General features: G+C 42.3%; 1 protein-coding gene across 1 annotated transcript in view; it reads left to right on the top strand.

Annotated features, from left to right (window-relative positions):
• LOC106566735 (cadherin-4) overlaps window positions 1–27,340 on the top strand; it is a 523,629-nt gene that overhangs the window by 395,642 nt on the left and 100,647 nt on the right. The window contains exon 6 of the mRNA XM_014135075.3: window positions 19,703–19,858. Coding sequence (XP_013990550.1) covers window positions 19,703–19,858 — 156 coding nt within the window. The remainder of the gene's footprint in view (window positions 1–19,702; window positions 19,859–27,340) is intronic.

Raw genomic sequence — 27,340 nt, 5'->3', positions numbered from 1 at the left:
GTCAGACACCTGGCTGGATGGTGCCAGAATAACAACCTATCCCTCAACGTAACCAAGACTAAGGAGATGATTGTGGACTACAGGAAAAGGAGCACGTCCCCATTCTCATCGACGGGGCTGTAGTGGAGCAGGTTGAAAGCTTCAAATTCCTTGGTGTCCACATCAACAACAAATTAGAATGGTCCAAACACACCAAGACAGTCGTGAAGAGGGCACAACAAAGCCTATTCCCCCTCAGGAAACTAAAAAGATTTGGCATGGGTCCTGAGATCCTCAAAAGGTTCTACAGCTGCAACATCGAGAGCATCCTGACCGGTTGCATCACTGCCTGGTACGGCAATTGCTCGGCCTCCGACCAGGAGGCACTTCAGAGGGTAGTGCGTACGGCCCAGTACATCACTGGGGCTAAGCTGCCTGCCATCCAGGACCTCTACACCAGGCGGTGTCAGAAGAAGGCCCTGAAAATTGTCAAAGCGGTACCGGAGCGGTACCGGAGTGCCAAGTCTAGAACAAAAAGGCTTCTCAACAGTTTTTACCCCAAGCCATAAGACTCCTGAACAGGTAACCAAATGGTTACCCGGACTATTTGCATTGTGTGCCCTCAACCTGCCCCCCCCCCCCCCCTGTTTCGCACTATTGGTTAGAGCCTGTAAGTAAGCATTTCACTGTAAGGTCTACACCTGTTATATTTGGCGCATGTGACAAATAAACTTTGATTTGATTGATTTGATTTGATGTTGCGTTTATATTTTTGAGAACTCAGAAGGACTCACACAAAACAAGCTCAGCAGACAATATTTGTCTCTGTTTACATAAGAATATAGAACTTAACATCATATTCCTGCCAGTTCCATAGAACGTGTCCTTCTCCCTGTCAAAAGATGTGTCTGGCCGTGAACCAAGCCTATGCACACAACCATCCCCAGAGCTGTGATTTCACTGGCCTCCCACTATCAGGCTGAATCACACTAGCTAAACCCAAAGCCTGGGGAACACTAAATCAAACAGTAAATAATCTCCCCAAAAGGCACAAGAGTGATGTGTGGGTCAAGGGCAGCAGGCCTGGTGCTTTAAACCTGTTTGGGATAGGGGGCAGTATTTTCACGTTCGGATGAAAAGCGTGCCCAGAGTAAACTGCCCAGAGTCAAATATTTGCATATTATTAGTAGATTTGGATAGAAAACACTCTGAAGTTTCCAAAACTGTTTGAATTATGTCTGTGAGTATAACAGAACTCAAATGGCAGGCAGAAACCTGAGAAAAATCCAACCAGGAGGTGGGAAATCTGAGGTTCGTAGTTTTTCAAGTGATTGCCTATCCAAACTACAGTGTCTGTGGGGTCATTTTGCACTTTCTAAGGCTTCCACTAGATGTCAACAGTCTTTAGAACCTTGTTTCATGCTTCTACTGTTACTGGGGTGAGAATAAGAGCTGACTCAACAAGTGGACTGCCTGAGAAAATGAGTTGTTTACTGTGCGGTCACCCAGGCGTGCCGTTCCTTCTTTTTCCTCTGTAATGAATACGCTATTGTCCGGTTGGAATATTATCGAATATTTATGATAAAAAGACCCTAAGGATTGATTGTAAACATCGTTTGACATGTTTCTACGAACGGTAATGGAACTTTTGACTTTTCGTCTCGGGTTTTGCGCTCGCGCATTTTGCCTTTGGACAGTGATCTGAACGCCCGAACAAAAGGAGGTATTTGGACATAAATATGGAGTTTATCGAACAAAATGAAAATTTCTTGTGGAAGTGGGAGTCCTGGGAGTGCATTCCGACGAAGATCAGCAAAGGTAAGTGAAGATTTATAATACTATTTCTGAGTTTTGTTGACTCCAGAACTTGGCGGGTAACTGTATAGCTTGCTTTGGTGGCAGAGCTCTGTACTCAGAATATTGAGCAATGTGCTTTCTCCGTAAAGCTGTTTTGAAATCAGACACAGCGGTTGCATTAAGGAGAAGTGTATCTATAGTTCTTTCAATAACTGTTGTAAATTTTATCAACGTTTATGATGAGTATTTTTGTAAATTGATATGCTCATTCACTGGAAGTTTTGGAGGCAATACATTTTCTGAACATCACGCGCCAATGTAAAATGGGGTTTTTGGATATACATACATGTATTGTGTAACATTGAGTCCTGTGAGTGTCATCTGATGAAGATCGTCAAAGGTTAGTGATTCATTTTAGCTGTATTTCTGGTTTTTGTGATGCCTCTCCTTGCTTATAAAATGGCTGTGTGGTTTTTCTTGTCAAGGTGATGTCCTAACATAATCTAATGTTATGCTTTCGCCGTAAAGCCTTTTTGAAATCGGACAATGTGGTTGGATTAACGAGAAGTTTATCTTTAAAATGGTGTAAAATAGTTGATTGTTTGAGAAATTTGAATTATGAGATTTTTGTTGTTTTGTATTTCACGCCCTGCTATTCCATTGGCTGTTGGCGAGGAGTCCCGCTGGCGGAACTGGGTTCCGCTAGCGGAACGTCTGTCCTTTAATAGGGAATGAGAGGGAGTTTATGGGAGAGATAAATAACAACTTCAAAACGGCCTCAGTCTGGACCCCTACACTCTAGACAGGGAGACCCTGTGGTGGATCAGTGGAACACAGAGGGTGGTGAGATACAGTAGAGAGATGAGTTACAGAGAATTAAGACACACAGGACTCACTAGAAAGAAGAAGAAATGTCTCTGTGTTCGTTTGTTGTGAGGCATTAAGTTGCATGGTATTCATTTGAATGCCTTGTGGCATGTGGCCATTTTAGGTAGATTGATAGATAGGCCCTAGATACGCAGATAAAGTCAATGAATATTTGTACTTCATCTAGTATTCCTTTCCTTCCCAGTAATGCTGCCATGTCTCCCAGAGGCAGGAGCTCAACAGAAGAAAATCAGATTCAACTCAAAAAAAGGCATTTAGTGGAGAATGGAAGAAAATAGTAATTGCTATGGAAAAAGTCCTTGGGCATGAAGTTGAATTGAATTGGAGTGCTTTGGGATCCAAGTCATGTGATGTAAAATTCTAATCTCACTTAAATGTGCTTGTATTTTTCCATTTTCTTTCTTTCCCCGAGGTAAAATGTGAAGCAAATCAAAATCAAGGCCTGTACCAGAAAAATCTGATCCTATTTAGTTTGTCATTTAGAATGAAAGCCCTCAGTCAGAACCTGTTCATGTAAATATAATGGATACTGTCATGGGGGTGATTGTTTTCTGTTATTCCCGCTGGTAATATCCCCACCACACGCATGCAGGCATGTACACACACACATACGAACGCACACGCACACATTTTCAATACAGCTGTTAGCAGATTAGGCCTCCACTGTGTGTGCACAAATGGGAATCAGTTTATGAGTTTTTCATTCTAGTTTACAGATTAAGAATCGGTGTATCTTTGCATGTGCGTATGTTCTGTATGTGCGTGTGTGCCTGTGTGTGTAACACTTATTTATACATGTGTGGTCAAGCACTACGGCTCCATGAACACTTCATAGCATCTTGAGACCAAACTGCTCTTCAGATTAACAGTTTAAGAGCAGTTACAAAAAGCAGTTTTTTAACACCCAAGTCCCTTACCTTAGTAGCTTCCTCATGGCCTCTGATTTATAGAAGCAGCCTTACAAATCGCCACAGATGTTATTGGCCGTGTTTTCATTTTGTTTTCATTCAAGAAAATAACATTTCCTCTAACGTCCTATAAAGGGTTTTAATATCCCACATTCATTGGCGAAAATCTGATATCAACTTTGGAGGGGACAATTACATGAAATTTTCTCAAGAGCAATTCCTGAGGGGGACACCAAAAGTAGTGCTGTAAAACATAGCCTACATTGTAATATGGTAAATGTATATTGAGGAACCAAAGAAATAAGGTGTTTGCCGTACTCCTAACTACCGGTACCCAAAACTACACAACTAATCACAACAGCAATACCATTGCCTTTAACAAATCTTAGTTCAGTCACCAGTTTAAGTTGAGAGTGGGGGTATCCATGGCATTTTCCAATTATGTTCCTATTTTACAAGTAAAAAAAATTGAGAACCTTTCATAATGTTGCCAAAGACTCAACAAACTTACCTGAGACTCCCTATCTCTGCCAGTCTGTCCCTGCATATCTGTCCCCAACTCTGCTGTCTGTGTGCCATCTGTTGCCTGCTCTGCCTAATGACATCATTGTGAAACATTTCCATTAGAATTTCATTTCTTTCTTATGAACATTTTATCAACTAGTCTTTGAGATATTAGGCTACTTCTTACTATGCGTTTTGGTGTACTGAAAAATACTCAAATGTCCGTCTTTTATTTTTCTGCCATTTTTCTACCTGGCTGGCTGGCTACACACACACAGTGTGTAGGTTATTTACAGTAGGAGATGGGCTTCTATCATCTTCAATCATTCTATTTGGGCTTCGATCTAAAAGGTAGCTAGCAAATGTGAAACGGATTAAAATGACAAGAGTTGACAGCTGTATGAGTTCACCATTTACACAACATATGCTGCAACCTTTTGTAATTTTAATAGTTGGTTTCATATTGGCTGGCTTCCAACAATAGCTGAATTTGCAAAGCTAGCGAGCACCAATTCAGTTTCAGTGGTGTTTGCTATAATCTTTGCTACCCGGGTTAAATAAAGGTGAAATAAAATAAATAAATAAAAGTTCACTTGCGACAATTTAGCTTTTGCAACGAGACCATTAAATATATTTAAGACAATGGTAGAAGAGAGTGTAGTTCTGTTCAGTTTGGATTTCAGTTTATCGCTAACCTTATCACAGGGACTTTGAAGCACTAACTTACATCATCTGCATGCTGATTCCATATTTGACGACGCCACATAAATGGAATTGGTACTAGCTAGCTTAATAGTTAATATTTGCGCGCTAGCTCTGCATATTCAGCTAGTGTGTGTGCGCGATTGACTGGATTAACCTCACGTCAGTTACGTGCATTGAGTGCCTTTCAGACAGTAGATGCGACCTCTCTGTTACCTAGCAAGCTAAGGAACTGGCAGTGGATCAAACCATTGTGAGGCAAAGGGTGGGGGGGGTTGCAATCTTTTGAAACTTAAAAACGCGCTATTAAGGGTCTATAATCAGCACAATTGCTTTCATTGCGTATTATTAATATTATTTAAATTACATAGTTTCAGTGATATATTGGGGGGGGCAAATCATATTTTTCCCAGGATGGGGGGGGTCGTGTGTCCCCCGTCCCCCCCGGGATTTCCGCCCCTGCCCACATTGTTCATAAACTCCAACCTGATGTATCGAGAGAGAGAGAGAGAGAGAGAGAGAAAGAGAGAGAGAGAGACTGAAAGAAGCTTGACAGTTCTTTCCACCGCTCTTGGTATTACAATACCAGCGCCCCCAGAGGACTTCCCTGATATATGGTTCAAATGGGGTCGTACAGTACAGTACATGTTAGAGCATGCTGGTTTTGATCCATAAGCAGTTGTGAATGACTTGCTATTAGGTGCTGGTCAAGCTGCCTGGGTCCTGGTTTGATCATTAAGTTTTCAGCTGATTTTCACCATAAGGGTGTTTGATTAAATTACACACGTACAGCAGCAAAGCCACGTTGGCACGGACAACGTTTCTGTGGTGTTCTCTGGTCCATTTCAATCAGGAAGACTAGTGTCAGGATATAACGGTCTGATATCCTCATACCTACACTCATCATCATACTAGTCCAGTGCACGCACACACACACACACACACACACACACACACACCACACACACACACACACACACACACACACACACACACACACACACACACCCTCTCTCCCCCTCAATCTCCAGTGTGGTTTATTTGTCAAACTGACAGCTGGACTCCCAGGCTAAGATAGAGTTGGCCAAACAGACTCCCTCCCTGGGTTAGTTTGAGCCAGAACATCCTGAGAAACACAGACAGACTGGCTGAGGTGCACACAACACCACAGTTAGATCCAGCCTCTTTCCAGCTTGTTTGTGCTTGGCATGGACAGGCCTTGGCAAGGAGAGGTCAATTTTGTCAGACATCCAGTCTAACATTAAACATGAATACACACACTCCTCTCATCTTTTTTCCTTTCCTCCCTCTGTCCGACCATCCCTCCGGCCCCAGCCCCTCAGCCGGGTAATCCTCAGACATCTGTTTACCAGGTGAGATTCCCAAGGTGCTTCTTCCTTTGGGCTGGAAGAGAGCCGCATGCTGTCCTTATAGCCAGCTGTGTGTGTGTGTGTGTGTGTGTGTGTGTGTGTGTGTGTGTGTGTGTGTGTGTGTGTGTGTGTGTGTGTGGGGGGGGGGGAGAGGGGGACACGGAGGAAGAGCAGAGGCTGAGTTTAAAGGAAAGGATTAAACATTTTCAAATTTTGAAAGTTGAGTTGATATAATTGGGTTAGAGAATGACAGGATGTGTTTATGTGTGAGATTATCTAAGGATACACAAATATCATTATGTATAGCCATGACCACATAATAGGTTGCAGGGATGTGGCTCCATCTCCAGGTTATTGTGTCTACAAGCACCAATCAAGGCACAGTATACCCCCTAGCTGTTTTTCTATTGGTCATTGGTCTTCATGTGGCCAGCCAGTTAGGGCTCATACCCCACTGCAGGATTCGGCTGATGCAGCGAATTCACCCCTCCCCTCCTCCCTTTTCCCCTCTCACTCGTTCTTTCCCTATTTTCTCTCTAGTCTGCATTTCTCGTCCTCACTGCGGCCTGATGTACTCCGAATATAAGTGAAGGAAAGAAGAGAGAGAACAGATGGAGAAGGAGGGGGAAAGGAGGGTGTACGGAGTGGAGGAATGGGTGGGGGTAAATTGTGAGGAAAGTGCAGTAGCAACACATTCCCCCCTCTGTCTCTCTGCCCTTAAAGTCTCCCATATTCTTTAGTCTAATTATCCAGATTGGGTTTCTTGTGATCGGGGGGATGAAGGGGAGAATGGGGGAGCCCTTCATATTGTCCTTGTGAAAAGCCTCTGGGAGCAGCTAAGGAAGTCATTCATGCATCCATCGCTCTCTGAGTTCATGATTCAATCAATTCTAGAATAATGAACGAGAGAGTAAGATGGCGCCGACAGACATGGTATCTCTGCTTCTAGCTACTAAACAACTTTGCAGTATTATTATTATTATTATTTGTTATTTGTGTTATTACATAGAGCCGGAAATAACTTTCTGATATCAGAGCGGTGGTAACTCATCAGCATTCCAACCATAAATATGACATTCCTGAATTAGATCCAATGTTCATACCCCCCAAGGCAATTTAACTTATCCCAGAGTCTGACTCAGGAGGCGTGCACACCATCCATCGCTTCCGAGAATATTACTCGCTAATGTTCAGTCCCTGGACAATAAAGTAGATGAGCTCAGGGCGAGGATCTCCTTCCAGAGAGACATCATTGACTGTAACATACTCTGTTTCACGGAATCATGGCTATCTCCGGATATACTCTCCCCGTCCATACAGCCAGCTGGGTTCTCAGTACATTGCGCAGACAGGAATAAAGAACTCTCTGGTAAGAAGAAAGGCGGCGGTGTATGTTTTATGATTACCTACTCATGGTGTGAGTAGTGATAACGTACAGGAACTCAAGTCCTTTTTGTTCACCTAACCTAGAATACCTCACAATCAAATGCAAACCGTATTACCTCCCAAGAGAATTCTCTTCGGTTCTAGTCACAGCTGTGTATATTCCCCCTCAAGCCAATACCACGACGGCCCTCAAGGAAATATATTGGACTTTGTGCAAACTGGAAACCACATATTTATTGTGGCTGGGGACTTTAACAAAGCAAATTTGAGGAAATCACTACCGAAGTTTTAGCAACATATTTCCTGCGGTACTCGAGCTTCAAAAACTCTAGACCATTGTTACTTTCCCTTCCGGGATGGCTGCAAGGCCCTCCCCCGCCCTCCCTTCTGCAAATCAGATCACTACTCCATTCTGCTCCTCCCATCCTATAGGCAGAAACTCAAACAAGAAGTACTTGTGCTAAGGTCTATTTGAAGATGGTCTGACCAATTGGAATCCATGCTTTAAGATTGTTTTGATCATGCGGACTGGGATATTTTCCGGGTTGCCTCTGAGAATAACACTGACACGGTAACTGAGTTCATCAGGAAGTGTATGGGGGATGTTGTTCCCACTGTTACTATTAAAACCTACCCAAACCAAAAACAATGGATAGATAGCAGCATTTGCGCAAAACTGAAAGCGTGAACGAATGCATTTAACCACGGCAAGGTGACTGGGAATATGGTTGAATACAAACAGTGCAGTTATGCACTCCATAAGGCAATCAAACAGGCAAAACATCAGTACAGAGACAAAGTGGAGTCGCAATTCAACGGCTCACACAGGACATATGTGGCAGGGACTCCAGACAATCACAGATTACAAAGGGAAAACCAGCTATGCCGAGGACACCAACGTCTTGCTCCCGGACAAGCTAAACACCTTCTTCACCCGCTTTGAGGATAACACAGTGCCACCGACACTGTCCGCTCCCAAGGACTGTGGGCTCTCGATCTAAAATAAATAAAAAACGGAAAAGTTGTGCGTGCATATGTATTACTCAATCTTGCACCTTAGAGCCTGCTGCCCTATGTACATAGACATGGAATCACTGGTAACTTTAACCTGTTGGGTCTAGGGGGCAGCATTTGCACGTCTGGATAAAAAAAATGTACCCGATTTAATCTGGTTACTAATCCTACCCAGTAACTAGAATATGCATATACTTATTATATATGGATAGAAAACACTCTAAAGTTTCCAAAACTGTTTGAATGGTGTCTGTGAGTATAACAGAACTCATTTGGCAGGCAAAACCCTGAGACATTTTCTGACAGGAAGTGGATACCTGATGTGTTGTATTGACTTTAAACCTATCCCATTGAAAAACACAGGGGTTTAGGAATATTTTGGCACTTCCTATTGCTTCCACTAGATGTCACCAGCCTTTACAAAGTGTTTTGAGTCTTCTGGAGGGAGATCTGACCGAACAAGAGCCATGGAACGGTGATGTCCCATTAGACACCTGGCGCGCTAGTTCATGTTGGGTACCCTCGTTCCAATACGTTATAAAAGAGTATGCATTCGTCCACCTTGAATATTATTCATGTTCTGGTTAAAAAAGGCCCTAATGATTTATGCTATACAACGTTTGACATGTTTGAACGAACGGAAATATATTTTTTCCCCTCGTTCATGACGAGAAGTCCGGCTGGCTTACATCATGTGCTAACGAGACGGAGATTTTTGGACATAAATGATGAGCTTTTTTGAACAAAACTACATTCGTTATGGACCTGTGATACCTGGAAGTGACATCTGATGAAGAGAATCAAAGGTAATGGATTATTTACATAGTATTTTCGATTTTAGATCTCCCCAACATGACGTCTAGTCTGTATCGCAACGCGTATTTTTCTGGGCGCAGTGCTCAGATTATTGCAAAGTGTGATTTCCCAGTAAGGTTATTTTTAAATCTGGCAAGTTGATTGCGTTCAAGAGATGTAAATCTATAATTCTTTAAATGACAATATAATATTTTACCAATGTTTTCTAATTTTAATTATTTAATTTCTGACGCTGACTTGACTGCCGGTTATTGGAGGGAAACGATTTCCTCAACATCAATGCCATAGTAAAACGCTGTTTTTGTATATAAATATGAACTTGATAGAACTAAAAATGCATGCATTGTCTAACATAATGTCCTAGGAGTGTCATCTGATGGAGATTGTAAAAGGTTAGTGCATCATTTTAGCTGGTTTTATGGTTTTGGTGACCCTGTCTTTGACTTGACAAAACATTACACACAACTCTTGTAAATGTACTGTCCTAACATACTCTAAATTTATGCTTTCGCCGTAAAACCTTTTTGAAATCGTAAAACGTGGTTAGATTAAGGAGATGTTTATCTTTCAAATGGTGTAACATAGTTGTATTTTTGAAAAATTAGAATTTTGACATTTATTTGGATTCAAATTTGCCGCTCTTGAAATGCACCTGCTGTTGATGGAGTGCACCACGGGTGGCACGCTAGCGTCCCACCTAGCCCCAAGAGGTTAATAATGGAACACTGGTCACTTTAATAATGTTTACATGCTGTTTTACTGATTTCAGATTTATATATTTTATTCTACTGTATTCTAGTCAATGCCACTCTGACATCGCTCATCCTAATATTAATATATTTCTTAATTCCATTATTTTACTTTTAGATTTGTGTGTATTGTTGTGAATTGTTAGATACTACTGCACTTTTGGAGCTAGGAACACAAGCTTTTTGCTACACCCACAATAACATCTGCTAAATATGTATATGCGACCAAGAAAATGTGATTTGATTTGATTTGAGAGAAAGAGGGAAAGAGAAAGAAAGATAGAGACATGGTAGCCCCAGCACCTGACCCCTAGCAAACAAAATTTAGGGAGCGCATTCGCAGCCTCTCTTTCTCCTCTGCCATAATGGCTGCATTCGCTCCATTCTTCCATCCTGAGTAGAGGAGAGAGAGCGGGGAAGTTAGACCATTGTTACCTACAGGGAGAATGGGCTCCTAATTTACCATAAGCCTCTACTATTGAGGACCAGACTCCTTTCACCATGGTGTCCTGCTAATGCAATAATTGGAAAGTCATTCACTGCTTAACTTCCATTTATTCATGTTCTTTTCATTAATAGAGAGAAGGGCATTTTATTGCCCTCGCCTTCCTCACCCAGAGCCTGCACACAGTCCATATATTAGTCTATATCACGTATGCACACACTCTCGCAAACATGTACGCACGCGCGCACACACACACACACCTCTGGACAAGGTCCCTGAGAGGGAGAATCACCCCTCTCATCCACCGGACAGGTTCACAGCTCGGAGGAGATAGGAATGTCAAGTATTTTGCGAAGGTGTGTGTGAAGGGTTGGAGTGTTATTGGAGTGTGTACTGGACCACTCAGGGGAGAGGTAAAGCTTACCTGTCAGGTGTGTCTAGAGCAAGTGAGAGGAGGGAGAGCAATTTATGACACACACTCACACTGACACACACTTGCGCACTGACACACACACACAGACACACACACATTGCACATAGAAACGGCTGTAGATGGCAATGCTATTCTTAGGGCATTGCTTTGCCTTTTGTTTGTTTTGAAGGTGATGTATGTGCATTTGCAAATCCTGGCTTCTCCTGATTTTTTAACAGATACATTACACATCAAAGGACTATAAAACTTAAAAGGAGGCAGGGAAAGAGGTCTTAATACAAAAGTTTTGCTGACTCAATAAAACTACTGAACAAAAATAAAAATGAAACATGCAACCATTTCAACGATTTTACTGAGTTACAGTTCATAGAAGGAAATCAGTTAAATGAAATAAATTCATTAGGCCCTAATCTATGGATTTCACATGACTGGGCAGGGGCACAACCAATCAGAATGAGTTTTTTCCCACAAATAGGCTTTGTTACAGGCAGAAATACTCCTCAGTTTCATCAGCTGTCCAGGTGGCTGGTCTCAGACGATCCCACAGGTGAAGAAGGCGGATGTGGAGGTCCTGGGCTTGCATGGTTACACGTGGTCTGCGGTTGTCTAAATTGGTCAGGTGGATGGATTATCTTGGCAAAGGAGAAATGCTCACTAATGGGGATGTAAACACATTTTCTGTACAAAATTTTAGAGAAATACGATTTTTGTGCATATGGAACATTTCAGGGATCTTTTATTTCAGCTCATGAAACATGGAATCAACACTTTACATGTTGCATTTATATTGTTGTGTGTGTGCATGACTGTGTTTGATAAACTGTGGGAATTAGCAACATCCCACTGGGCACACCCTGGTTGAATCAATGTTGTTTACACGTCATTTCAATTGAAATTAAGTTGGACCAACGTGGAATAGATGTTGAATTGACATCTGTGCCCAGTGGAACGGCATTGCCACTCTCTCACCTCTCTCTGGTTGCAGCTCTTTCCCCTCAGTTCCTCACAGTTTGTTTGTGACCTGGTGGATAATACCTGTATCTCCGCCTGCCTGTTGGGCTTTACTCCCTTGTTTCTGCTGCTTTGTAGAGCTAAAAGTAGATATCTCTCCGGCTTTGAGGGTGTGTGTGTGTGTGTGTGTGTGTGTGTGTGTGTGTGTGTGTGTGTGTGTGTGTGTGTGTGTGTGTGTGTGTGTGTGTGTGTGTGTGCGTGCGTGCGTGCGTGCGCGTGCGTGCGTGCATCCGTGCAAGTTTGCTCGAGTGAGTGTGTTCGTGCTTACATGTGTATTTATGTATCTACGGTATATCTCTGTATGTGCGTGTGTACTTGTGTGTGTTTCAGAAGGGCTGCAGAGTCTGATCCTGATTCTCAGTGAATGAATGTCAGTCCCTGAAACACCAGGCAGACCACAGTCTCTAATTGGCACAGTTATGACAGGCTAGCAAGTGAGTTTGTGTGCGTTGGCACTGATCTTAAACTGTGCCTCCAAGACTTTCTGAAGGCTGTTGTACCAAGGCAATTGCATCTCCTCTTCTTCTATCCAAAATACTTTCTTTCCCCTTGTTGTTTGGAGAAAAGATTCACAAAAGTGCTGAGAAAGAGAGGTAAAGAGAAAAAAGTATTTTCATAATAGTGCCACTTTTTAGCACTGTCTTTAGGATAACCCAAAGTTTTTTTACAATAATGTTTTTATTTCATGTTAATTGTCCTAACATAAAGGTAGGAAATGTGACTTTTCCTTTTGAAAATATTTTCCGAACACAAAAAGAAATAAATCATTTCAATATTTGAAGTCGTTATGGATGATATACAAAGCTGAAAATCCACTCTTTTGTTCCATGGATGGCTTATTTTGGTTGTGAGGATTGCAAAGAAGGCAATATTATTGTATTTTTATTAATGCGTTTGTCTGTCTGTGTGTGCGAGTGAGTAAGTGTGTTCGTGCTTACATGTATTTATCCACATTTCTTCCAACTCAAACAATAACACATGGTCAATTTGTAACCACTCCCTATTACCAAATACAGACAATATGGGAAAAAGTCCAGAAAGCCCTTCCCGTGAGAAGACATCTGTACTGGATCATATGCACCAGTCATGTTATGAGATGGTTGTAGCATTGTAAAAAATAATGTTAAAACGATGTTTTATTGTCACATACACCAGATAGGTGCAGTGAAATGTGTTGTTTCAAAAGGTCAAATAGAGTCTAGAGATTCTATTTGTCCTGGTTCACACATGTACAAGTGTGTGGTGTGAAATGGAAATGTATTTTTTGCATATCTCACGCAGACACCCTCAGAGAGTGGGGTCACGGCCAGGGATCAGCCATTATTGACAGCGACCCTGAAGCAATGAGGGTTAAGTGCCTTGCTCAAGGGCACATCGACAGATTTTTCAACTTGTCGGCTCGGTTATTTGAAGCAGCGGCCTTTTGATTTCTGGCCCCACGCTCTAACCACTAGGCTACCTGTGCCCTACCTACACCCTACCTGCCGTTTAGTGAGTAAGGACCCTGAGATTTGGTGAATCAGGTTTGATAGATCTTGTCTAATGGGAGGAGGTTTAGCTGGGGTCATGACCCCAAGTGCCAGTATGAAATCCAGTGGTTCCAACAACAGCATATACGTGTGTGCCTGTGTGTGTGTGTGCATCTGCTTGAGCGAGCACATGTATATATACCTATGACAGTACATATACATTTGTCTTTGTACATACTCTGTTTGTTTGCGTCTCTCTCCTTCTCCCTCAATCTGTACTGCGTGGGCTGAGCTAAGCTAAGAAGGGCTCTACTGGGGACACACACAGAGAGCTACAATATTGTGCTGAAAAAGAGACATCCAGTGTTCCGTGAGTTTTCTCTTCAAACAACAGCTCTAAACCCTGCAGGAGCTAGCTGGACAGCGCTAAACCCTGCAGGAGCTAGCTGGACAGCGCTAAACCCTGCAGGAGCTAGCTGGACAGCGCTAAACCCTGCAGGAGCTAGGTAGATAGCGCTAAACCCTGCAGGAGCTAGCTAGACAGCGCTAAACCCTGCAGGAGCTAGCTGGACAGCGCTAAACCCTGCAGGAGCTAGCTGGACAGCGCTAAACCCTGCAGGAGCTAGCTGGACAGCGCTAAACCCTGCAGGAGCTTGCTGGACAGCGCTAAACCCTGCAGGAGCTAGCTGGACAGCGCTAAACCCTGCAGGAGCTAGCTGGACAGCGCTAAACCCTGCAGGAGCTAGGTAGATAGCGCTAAACCCTGCAGGAGCTAGGTAGATAGCGCTAAACCTTGCAGGATCTAGCTGGACAGCACTAAACTCTGCAGGATCTAGCTAGTCAGCGCTAAATCCTGCAGGAGCTAGCTGGTCAGTGCTAAACCCTGCAGGTGATAGCTAGACAGGGCTAAACCCTGCAGGAGCTAGCTGGACAGAGCTAAACCCTGCAGGATCTAGGTAGATAGCGTTAAACCTTGCAGGATTTAGCTGGACTGCACTAAACCCTGTAGGAGCTAGCTAGTCAGCGCTAAACCCTGCAGGAGCTAGCTAGACAGTGCTAAACCCTGTGTTTAGCGCTGTCCAGTGTTTCATCCATACAGAATGGAGACAGTTATTATAAAAAGTAAAGTAGGCCTATTTTAAATGAGAGCAGGAAGGAATGACATTATAAAATTGGTTCTCTGTTTTGTTGTTCCTCAATAGTGTAGAGGAAGCATTAATGTAAACATGACTATAATACTTACATTCTTGTATACTATTACTCAGCATTAGTAGAACAACGCTGTGCAAATAATCTAGAAACGTTGTGGAAATATGGTGGAAATGTTGCAGAGAGATATTTAGGAGCTGATTTCCATCTTCCTCTCTGCACCCCGGGGACAGCAATACATAGAGCATCACTCCTCTTTCATATTCCTCCTCTCTTTTATTCCACTCCTCCTCTCCTTTCCTCTCCCTTGTTTTCCCCGGAGAGCCAGTGGCACGATAATCTGTCATTTGATTCAGTTTTGCCAGGCAGAGGGGAGCTTAGCTCACTGATAAGATATCCTTAAGTTGCCAGTAATGAGGAGGTTTGCTTTGATCCGTCGACAAATAGGTTATTTAACCAGTGTCTGCTTTCTGACGAGAGACATTCCACTGTCTCACACGTTCTCACACACACACATACATACACACACATGCATGCACACACACACAACCCTTTGTCTCTAACAAGGGGAGAGAGAATAACACAGTGAAAGAGAGAGAGAATGCGAGAGAGAGAGAGAGAGAGAGAGAACAACTGTTCACATTTATTAGCGCCTTTCAACATGTACCCCTTTATCATTCATTACCCAGCAGAGGGCTGTGACTGTGTACATACATTTCACACACCCACAGTGACACACACATACACACAAACACACACCTATACACACACCTATACACACAGACACACACAAACAGACATTAGAATCAAATTACTGTGATTTTTTTGGGCAGTGTCCCTTATTGTTACATTGATGTTGTGTGAACATTGTGGGATGGAAAGACTGGGGAGACATGCATGCGGCTGATTCTCCCCCAAGCAGGAGGAATTGAAAGCGGGTGGGAAATCAGGGGGCGGGAAGAACTGGGAATAAATTAAGAAGTGATATCACTTCCTAACTGGGAAGGATTTATGCGCCGCTGCCAAGTCCAACAGATTGAAGTCATTTCATTTTTCATGCATGGTTTCTGTCCTCATAGTAACTCCCTGAAACAGAGAGAAAGAGAGAGTGAGACAGAGAACGAGAAGGGGGAGGTAGTTTGGCAGTGGAGTGTGTAATCGCTCCATGTGCCTTGTAGGACTGGAAGCAACGTAAGAAGTCGGTGAGGTTTCGATCCTCAAGCCCCGACTTGATGCCTCAAATAAATGAGCAGAGAATAGTAGGATGGAGAGAGTTCAACCCAGCTGCTAGATACACTTATAGCTCCCTCTCTCTCTCCTCTGTTTGCTGTTGCTGTTGTTTTGAGGATGGTACATCTTTGAAGTACTAGTAGCCAATGCTTAAAAACAACTTGTTAATTATCTTAGCCGTCAGCTTTCAAGTACTTCACTGCTCCTAACGTAAGGCCTTGCACACACACACACACACACTCACACACACACACACACACACACACACACACACACACACACACACACACACACACACACACACACACACACACACACACACACACACACACACCAGAAGCAGCTCCTACAAACTGCATTAGTACTCTGTCCTCTGATCCTCTGACAGCTCCTCTGATCTTTCAGAAGGAGAACATGTGTGGTCCACTTTTCACATTTTATCTTTAGTAATTTTACATTCTGTCCATTTCATCTCTCCCATTCCCTGTGTGTGTGTGTGTGTGTGTGTGTGTGTGTGTGTGTGTGTGTGTGTGTGTGTGTGTGTGTGTGTGTGTGTGTGTGTGTGTGTGTGTGTCTGTGTGTCTGTGTGTGTTTATGTGTCTCTGTGTGTGTGTGTGTGTGTGTGTGTGTGTGTGTGTGTGTGTGTGTGTGTGTGTGTGTGTGTGTGTGTGTGTGTGTGTGTGTGTGTGTGTGTGTGTGTGTGTGTGTGTGTTTGTGTGTTAGCTAGCTCTACTGCTGGCTGCAGGCCTTAAAGCTGTGGATGGTGTGGCTGGAGATTATATGGCGATTAAATGTACCACGCTTTAGCTGACTCATTTGATGTATTCCCTCACAGTGGAAGAATCAGGGAATTTATCTCTCTGAGTGAGTGAGTGAGTGAGTGAGTGAGTGAGTGAGTGAGTGAGTGAGTGAGTGAGTGAGTGAGTGAGTGAGTGAGTGAGTGAGTGAGTGAGTGAGTGAGTGAGTGAGTGAGTGAGTGAGTGAGTGAGTGAGTGAGTGAGTGAGTGAGTGAGTGAGTGAGTGAGTGTGTGTGTGTGTGTGTTTGGCATATGAAAGGATGTGATGTAGGAGATGGTATTATTACCGCGTATTGACAGTGGAGAGTGCAAGGAGAAGAGGATGAGGACGATGATGACAGGTTGTTATAGTGGTGTTAGGAGTAGTCTGGATGACACCTGTCTGATACAATATGTCCTAGTCCTTCCCTGGTCCTTGTTAGTCTCAGGCCATTCTCTCCCTGGTGTGTCAAAAGGACTGCCAAATTGGTACCATGAGTGCTGAAAGATGGAGACAACTTTTTGGGGGACTCTTTCTCTTTAGGAGCACTCATGGCTTTCTCCTGGAATAATCACTGATTGGAGACGAGGTGGAGGATAGGAGGACTGTGTGTGCGTGCGTGCGTGCGTGCGTGTGTGTTTGTGTGTTATTGAGGCATGCTGAAATAGCAGCACTAGCACCCTTTACTCTAATGGAAGGAGGTTGGAGGGCTGACTAGGACCTTATTTGTGAGCTAAAGGAAAGACCCCTTCAAATGAAGCCCAATTGCTCTGCACTTCAGCCCAAATCACACTCTGTGCAGTGTACTTAATGTACTTAATAGCTCTTCTGCTCTTGAAAGCAGTGAATATGTGTGTGTGTACATGTGTGTTTGTACAGTCGTGTGTAATATATCTCCAGCTGTTCTCTCCTTAGGTTAATCTTTGTTTTTCTCTGAAACTATTTATTCTTCATTTGTTTGCTGTTACTTTCCTGGTGTTTACAAGATGACATTTAAATGTTCTTATTTTTCTTTTTTGCTCATGTTGTGACAGTGTTCTAAGCACAGTCCCTGTAAGAGCTGTTTACATCTCCAATTGTCAAGCAGAAGAAAAATTATCTTTGCCAAATGCTTGTTGATTTATTTTTCAATCCCTTGAAAGAAAGAGAAATAGTGAATTTCCTGTTTGAAATACTTGGGTTGTGCACCATTCTATAGCACTAATAAAATCCACTGCTATAGCTGTGACTGCCGAGCTATGATGGATGTGTTTGTTTGTGTGTGTGTGTGTGTGTGTGTGTGTGTGTGTGTGTGTGTGTGTGTGTGTGTGTGTGTGTGTGTGTGTGTGTGTGTGTGTGTGTGTGTGTGTGTGTGTGTGTGTGTGTGTGCGTATATGTCTATTTCTGATGAATATATAATATGTGATGATTGTCCCCTATCATTGGTCTCCCAGCTTCTATATGATGATCTAGTCCTGGAATAAACACCTTACCAATCACACCAATGGATGAAGTGGCGATTATGCTGTGTTTTCCATTAGCGCTGGTCATCGGCTAATTAGCCGGTTACAGACTAATTTTCAGCCTCATACTTTTTCCACTTCATATTAACTAGGCTATTTATTTTTTATTTATTTTTATTCGGTAGTCCGTCGAGCCCTGTCCCGCTAGAATGAACGATATGCATCTTCTAGCAATCTATTGATAGAATTTGCGCCTGTCAGTCACAAAGCGAGCGATGACAGGGAAAGGAAGTGAACAGAATGCATCAGTGATTCATATTTTCTGCAACATTCTGAAGAGGCAATGAGAAAGTCCCTGTTTGTTTGTGCTGCACTTTGTGTAGCTGTTAGTGATGATGCTAATAAAAACAGTCTTCTGGTAGATGGAAAGGCTTTCCCAAAAACCGTCTCAATTAAATGTTAACTACAAAGTAGCCTATGCTTACCTGGCAGAATGATATCATGATTGTTTTAATCAATCCAGTGAGTTTTTGTTTTGCAAACTCTACCATCACATGTGAGCTACAAAAACATTGCTAAACAACAGCTTCTTGCTAAGTGCACACTTGAATTAAAGGGTAACTTCAACCAAAAATCTAAATTTCTCAGATTTTTCCCAGACCTCAAAAGTGGTCTCCTGATGTGGTTTAAGCATTGTTGTGGACTTCAAACATCCAATTGTGTTGTTTTTCTATTTAGAAGGTGTGATTTTGAGAGAGCGAAAACCTGAAAAATTTTGGAAAAACTGAAACCGTGAAAAACAAAAAATAGAGAAAATGGAATTTGTGTGTGTGTGTGGGGGGGGGTCAGCCAAAACATAAAATAGATTTCATAGGGTCCTACCTAATGATAATTCTTTATTAATCCAGGCTATGTAAAATCGGAAAGATATAATACATAAGATATAACCTTTAATTTATTTTTGAAGATAATGTTGGCTATTTACTTAATTATTCTGTTTGAATAAATCATAATTTGAAGAACAAACATCATTGTGGTAATTCATATCTTGCAGTAAAACTGTAAATAGGACTTTAATCTCAAGAGAGACAGGTTAAATGTTTAAAAAAGTTTCATATTCTTTTAATTACAAAATAGTACTGAACATATAGGCCTAGACCTAAACGATATCCAAAACAACAAACAATACACTGAATTCATACATTTTCAGTAATTTAAATTGAAAAGTCATGTCTTTCTACACAATGCCACACCACATATTCCAATCTGGGAGGTAAATTCGATAAAGTATTCAATAATGTTGCTGTGTATTTCGGGTTGGAATATTAGAATGTACCAGAGGCCACCAAAATAGAGTGCCTTCGGCAAAACATTTTGTCCTGGGAGTTTCTGGCTGGATACTATTGTGGAAAACACTGGATTATGTGTGTAACATCAATGTGTGATATTATTGTTGTACGCAGCATCAGCATCTACCACTAGGGAACAAACAGATCTGTCAAGGCTTTGGTTTTCTCCAATCTCCCATATTACTCAATGATTGAATGTGTTATGAAAGATGAAACCCATTTCAGAAACAGCAGTAGACCACAGAGTAAAAACGGACATTCTGTGTCTGTGTGTCTTGTTGCAGATCCGTTCGGACCAGGACCGGAACATCTCCATCCGATACAGCATCACAGGGGTGGGAGCCGACCAGCCACCCAATGAGGTGTTCAGTATCGACCCTGTCGCCGGCAAGATGTTCGTCACCAAGCCGCTGGACAGAGAGAGGAGATCATCATACCATGTGAGTAACACACACACACACACACACACACAACTACACATACACAGCTCTGTAATGAGTTGGTGACAGGCTGGCCCGTTGTCCAGATGGACTATTGATTGAGAGAGTGAAGGGTGAGGAGTGGTGGCTACAGCCACATGACATTTAACAAGTACAAACGCTCGTACAGACCATGAAAATGACTCAACCACTGTGGGTCACACACACACACACACACACACGCAGACACGCACACACACACATACACAGTGCAGTATTACCAGAGTAGCGTCCACCTCAGGTGCTGTAAAGTTAATAATATGCTTAGCAGACTAAATTTTCCCATGCAACCTACACACATATCTTCAGTATGTGGCACATGTGGGATTTTGCCCATAAGCTCCGTGCTAACACCAACTAATTATTATCATTAATATACCACTTTGATGTAGCTACTGTTGGAATTATGCTTGTTGATTTCTCTCCACAATTGCATCTCTCACATTCTCTCTCTCCCTGCTCCTCACATCTCTCCCTCTGTTTGACATGTCTTTGTTTATTTGTTGAACTCAGAGGCCCAGCTTTCCATTGAGAGGCTGAACTGGGCAGATGTATGCACAGGAGGATGCAGGATCAATGGGGTGATTTGTTAAGAAAGGCCCAGGCTTGGTGACGGGTTCTTGGATTAAAGCCCAGGCTGGATGTGTCTCTGTCAAAGAACCAAATGTAGCCACACAGTCATAACTTCTGACTCAGAAGCTATATAAGCTGTACTCTATGTAAGGAAGACTAAAATAACGTAAGCTATGAAACTACCATCCAGCTTTTTTTATTAAAGAAAAAATAATTGTTGATACATATAATGATTACATTCCATTACTTTTAGATTACTTTCCCCTGAGGAGGCATTAGAAGAAGACATCCGACATTTATTGCATGATAAATCAATGTTAAAGTTTACATAGCTGGCCATATATGGATGTTCAATTTTACTTTATGGGTTGGTTATGTAGGCTTCTTCTAACCCATCGCTTTCTACTACATATAATAATATGATTAAATGATATATTTACATTAAAAACCAAAGTCTATCAGAATTCCAGTCATTCCAATAAATGTTATACCCCTTGATCTTCAAGAATAGGACTTGGAAATATTGAAGTACAGATTAGCCAAATTGTTTTACCTGAGTATGACCCCAAAACTAAGGACTTATTAGCCAGCCCTACTCTGTTGTTTATGATTTTGTTGTCATGGAGGACTGATTGGACTCATTGATTTGAGTTGAAAAAGAAACACAGCTCATGGAATGACATACTTTGAGCACTACTGAACAGGGCTATTTACATTTGAAAAATGAATGGCATTTACTGCATTTTCTATAGGCCTATTGTTTACCTTTTTGTTGGTGACACAATGATATCTTGATAATATGCAGCTGTTTAAATTGCAAATCCACAGATGAAACAATAACAAAATGGTTGCCCTGCTTCCGTTTTGGTAAAAAGCTGAAGGATTGGGCTGTAAAAATTTAACCATGCTATGGATGCAAGGACTGACGATCCATGATATAAACAGTATTGTTTTAACCATGTTATGAGGTTATTTAGTGTTTATTTATATTTACAATGCTTACAAACATCGGAATGAAACAAGATTATATTTTATATCTACATATACACCACCATTCAAAAGTTTGGGGTCACTTAGAAATGTCCTTGTTTTCTATGAAAACATACATGAAATTAGTTGCAAAATGAATAGGAAATATAGTCAAGACGTTGACAAGGTTATAAATAATGATTTTACCACCACCAAAGCACCCCCAGACCATCACATTGCCTCCACCATGCTTGACAGAGCACGCCTCCAGCATCTTTTCATTTTTTCTGTGTCTCACAAATGTTCTTCTTTGTGATCCAAACACCTCAAACGTAGATTCGTCTATCCATAAAACTTTTTTCAGTCTTCCTCTGTCCAGTATCTGTGTTCTTTTGCCCATTTTAATCCTCATTTTTTATTGGCCAGTCTGAGATATGGCTTTTTCTTTGCAACTCTGACTAGAAGGCCAGCATCCCGGAGTTGCCTCTTCACTGTTGATGTTGAGACTGGTGTTTTGAGGGTACTATTTAATGAAGCTGCCAGTTGAAGACTTGTGAGACGTCTGTTTCTCAAACTGGACACTCTTAATGTACTTGTCCTCTTGCTCAGTTGTGCACCGGGGCCTCACACTCCTCTTTCTATGCTGGTTAGAGCCAGTTTGCTATGTTCTGTGAAGGGAGTAGTACACAGCGTTTTACCAGATCTTCAGTTTCTTGGCAATTTATTGCAAGGAATAGCCTTCATTTCTCAGAATAAGAATAGACTGACAAGTTTCAGAATAAAGGTCTTTGTTTCTGTCTGACCACAAGTCTACACTGTATTTCTGATCAATTTTATGTTATTTTAATGGACAAAATATGTACTTTTCTTTCAAAAACAAGGAAATTTCAAACTTTTGAACGTTAGTGTATACAGTTGAAGTCGGAAGTTTACATACACTTAGGTTGTAGTCATTAAAACTCGTTTTTCAACAACTCCACAGATTTCTTGTTAACAAACTATAGTTTTGGCAAGTCGGTAAGGACATTTACTTTGTGCATGACACAAGTAATCTTTCCAACAATTGTTTACGGACAGATTATTTCACTTATAATTCACTGTATCACAATTCCAGTGGGTCAAAAGTTTACATACACTAAATTGACTGTGCCTTTAAACATCTTGGAAAATTCCAGAAAATGATGTCATGGCTATAGAAGTTTCTGATAGGCTAATTGACATCATTTGAGTCAATTGGAGGTGTACCTGTGGATGTATTTCAAGGCCTACCTTCAAACTCAGTGCCTCTTTGCTTGACATCATGGGAAAATCAAAAGAGATCAGCCAAAAAATTGTAGACCTCCACAAGCCTGGTTCATCCTTGGGAGCAACTTCCAAATGCCTGAAGGTACCACGTTCATCTGTACAAACAATTGTACGCAAGTGTAAACACCATGGACCACGCAGCCGTCATACCGCTCAGGAAGGAGACGCGTTCTGTCTCCTAGAGATGAATGTACTTTGGTGCGAAAAGTGCAAATCAAGCCTAGAACAACAGCAAAGGACCTTGTGAAGATGCTGGAGGAAACAGGTACAAAGGTATCTATATCCACAGTAAAACGAGTTCTATATCGACATAACCTGAAAGGCCACACAGCAAGGAAGAAGCCACTGCTCCAAAACCACCATACTTCCAAAGTTGTGGCAAAATGACTTGAGGACAACAAAGTCAAGGTATTGGAGTGGCCATCACAAAGCCCTGACCTCAATCCTATAGAAAATCTATTGGCAGAACTGACAAAGTTTGTGCGAGCAAGTAGGCCTATAAACCTTACTCAGTTACACTAGCTATGTCAGGAGGAATGTGCCAAAATTCATCCAACTTATTGTGGGAAGCTTGTGGAAGGCTACCCGAAACATTTGACCTAAGTTAAACAATTTAAAGGCAATGCTACCAAATACTAATTGAGTGTATGTAAACTTCTGACCCACTGGGAATGTGATGAAAGAAATAAAAGCTGAAATAAATAATTATTTCTACTATTATTCTGACATTTCACATTCTTAAAATAAAGTGGTGTTCCTAGCTGACCTAAGACAGGGAATGGTTACTAGGATTAAATGTCAGGAATTGTGAAAAAGTGAGTTTAAATGTATTTGGCTAAGGTGTATGTAAACTTCCGACTTCAACTGTAAATCCAAAAATGGATAGAGCAATTACAAATTGCTCCTGTCATGACTGGCCTTTGAGGATCAGGTTACAGTGGATCAGCTCTACAGAGATATTTCTCTCCCACAGAGGGGTAGAGGGTTAAAGGTGGGAGTTTTATGGCACCTAGTTTGGGTGTCTGGAATGTCTTTGTGCCTTATGAAGACTTTACAGCCCAAAACTAGAACATCAAATAAATGGATTCTGAGACAATATATTTCATAATCTGAATCCGAATGGGTGGGAATAATGATGTTATTAAAAGTTAAATGAGGACCTTTTAACGAAAACATTGTAACTTGAAGAGTTTTCATAATGTGTATATGATGTTTAGATACTTTACGTTGTGTAGAAAATATCCAAATTAAAGACGATAATACTGTGTTTTGTGATGATAAGACTGTGATTTTAGTTGTCTAAATGAGATCATAATAAATTCTAATACCTTGCCTTGTAACTAGTTACGCCCCAGGGAACCCATAGAGCGTGTCATGAAGACGGAAACGCCCCCTTTTGACCCGAGTTTATAAAGCATGTGAGTTAAGAAAGAACTTACTAGACTAGAAGACCATGCGCTGCAGCTAAGATCTACGATTAGTCACGACCCCGAAACACAACACAAGGTTGAAGAAGACAAAGGAGCCTCTTAGCAATCAATGCTATGGTAGAGTACCAACGGCATACAGAAATAACCAACATGGGTAAAAAACCCGACGCGCACCAGTAAACAATGTGCACAAGCACTTACAACAAACAATACCACACAAAGACATGGGGGGAACAGAGGGTTAAATACACAACACTTAATGAGGGAAATGAGAACCAGGTGTGTAGGAAAACAAGACAAAACAAGTGGAAAATGAACAGTGGATCGACGATGGCTAGAAGACCGGTGACGCCGACCACCGAACGTCGCCCGAAAAAGACAGTCCCCCCCTCCCCGACGCGCGGCTCCAGCAGCGCGCCGACACCGGCCTCGAGGACGACCCGGAGGGCGAGGTGCAGGACGGAGACGGTGGAACTCCCGTAGCATTGAAGGGTCCAACACATCCTCCACCAGAACCCAGCATCTCTCCTCCGGACCGTACCCCTCCCAGTCCACGAGGTACTGAAGGCCCCTTGCCCGACGCCTCGAATCCAGTATGGATCGAACGGAGTACGCCGGGGCCCCCTCGATGTCCAGAGGGGGCGGAGGAACCTCACGCACCTCAGACTCCTGGAGCGGGCCAGCCACCACCGGCCTGAGGAGAGACACATGGAACGAGGGGTTAATACGGTAATCGGGGGGAAGCTGTAACCTGTAACTCACCTTGTTCAGTCTCCTCAGGACTTTAAATCGCCCCACAAACCGCGGACCCAGCTTCCGGCAGGGCAGGCGGAGGGGCAGGTTTCGGGTCAAGAGCCAGACCCGGTTCCCCGGTGGGAACACCGGGGCCTCACTGCGGTGACGGTCTGTGCAGGCTTTCTGGCGCAGCACGTCGCGCTGAAGGTGAACATGAGCAGCGTCCCACCGCCGAACGCCATCCGAACAAGGAGAGGAACCGACTTGTTGGAAGTCGTGACAATGAGACTGATATGAGGAAATGATTGACTGCTATGATATCGAGATTCTGGTATATTCTTGAGTTAATTCGGGAAACGGTAACTCATTAAACAAACTTTTCCCGTGGTGCCCCAGGTTACTAATGAGTTAATTGTTAGAATTAAACATAGTTAATTATTCGATAAATAGCATGTCATCTCATTAATGATAGTCACGACACCCCTTTTAGTCATTTAAAAGTGCAAGTTTGAGCTTGTGTCCATTAGGCCTATGGATTATTATTTTTTATCAGCATGAATTAGTTTGAGCAATAAAAGCCCCAATTTTATTCCATAGGCTTGTCTTTGCACTATCCAACTGTTGCAAGAGCGAATTTTTCACTGGCTGTCCACTGGTTTCATAAACAATCATTGATAGGCAGTTTACACTTCTTGAATTCAACCATTATTGGGTTCAAATTTGTTAACCTCTTACATCTAGACGTTCCGCTAGCGGAACACCTGCTCCAATATCCAATGATGGGCGTGGCGCGAAATACAAAGTCCTCGGAAATCCGAAAACTTCAATTTTTCAAACATATGACTATTTTACACCATTTTAAAGACAAGACTCTCCTTTATCTAACCACACTGTCCGATTTCAAAAAGGCTTTACAGCGAAAGCAAAACATTAGATTATGTCAGCAGAGTACCCAGCCAGAAATAATCAGACACCCATTTTTCAAGCTAGCATATAATGTCACAAAAAACAAAACCACAGCTAAATGCAGCACTAACCTTTGATGATCTTCATCAGATGACACTCCTAGGACATTATGTTATACAATACATGCATGTTTTGTTCAATCAAGTTCATATTTATATCAAAAATAGCTTTTTACATTAGCATGTGATGTTCAGAACTAGCATACCCACTGCAAACTTCCGGTGAATTTACTAAATTACTCACGATAAACGTTCACAAAATACATAACAATTATTTTAAGAATTATAGATACAGAACTCCTTTATGCAATCGCGGTGTCAGATTTTAAAATAGCTTTTCGGCGAAAGCACATTTTGCAATATTCTGAGTAGATAGCTCGGCCATCACAGGCTAGCTAATTTGACACCCACCAAGTTTGGTGCTCACTAAACTCAGAATTACAATAAGAAAAATTGGATTACACAAAATCTCCTGCTGTTCTTCGCCCAGAGACAGGAGACACGTCATTCCACTTTCTGGCGCCTTCTGAGAGCCAATGGAAGCCTTAGAAAATGTCACGTTACAGCAGAGATGCTGTGTTTTCGATAGAGATGCAACAGAAGGACATGAAATTGTCAGACAGGGCACTTCCTCTATGGAATCTTCTCAGGTTTTGGCCTGCCATATGAGTTGCCATATGAGTTCTGTTATACTCACAGACACCATTCAAACAGTTTTAGAAACTTTAGAGTGTTTTCTATCCAAATCTACTGATTGTATGCATATTCTCATTTCTGGGCAAGAGTAGTAACCGGTTTAAATCGGGTACGTTTTTTATCCGGCCGTGCAAATACTGTCCCCTAGCCCCAACAGGTTAAACATCTCCAATCCAAAATGAAATCTAGAATCGGCTTCCTATTTCGCAACAAAGCATCCTTCACTCATGCTGCCAAACATTCCCTCGTAAAACTGACCATCCTACCGATCCTCGACTTCAGCGATGTAATTTACAAAATTGCCTCCAACACTCTACTCAACAAATTGGATGCAGTCTATCACAGTGCCATCCGTTTTGTCACCAAAGCCCCATATACTACCCACCACTGCGACCTGTATGCTCTCGTTGGCTGGCCCTCGCTTCATACTCGTCGCCAAACCCACTGGCTCCAGGTCATCTACAAGTCTCTGCTAGGTAAAGCCCCGCCTTATCTCAGCTCACTGGTCACCATAGCAGCACCCACCCATAGCACGCGCTCCAGTATGTATATCTCACTGGTCACCCCCAAAGCCAATTCTTCCTTTGGCCGCCTCTCCTTCCAGTTCTCTGCTGCCAATGACTGAAACAAACTGCAAAAATCTCTGAAGCTGGAGACTCTTACCTCCCTCACTAGCTTTAAGCACCAGCTGTCAAAGCAGCTCACAGATCACTGCACCTGTACATAGCTCATCTGTAAATAGCCCATCCAATCTACCTCATCCCCATACT

This window comes from Salmo salar, chromosome 13 (genome assembly GCF_965601325.2).
Source record: "Salmo salar chromosome 13, fSalSal1, whole genome shotgun sequence".
Classification (NCBI taxonomy): domain Eukaryota; kingdom Metazoa; phylum Chordata; class Actinopteri; order Salmoniformes; family Salmonidae; genus Salmo; species Salmo salar.
This window is presented reverse-complemented; position numbering and strand designations above follow the sequence as displayed.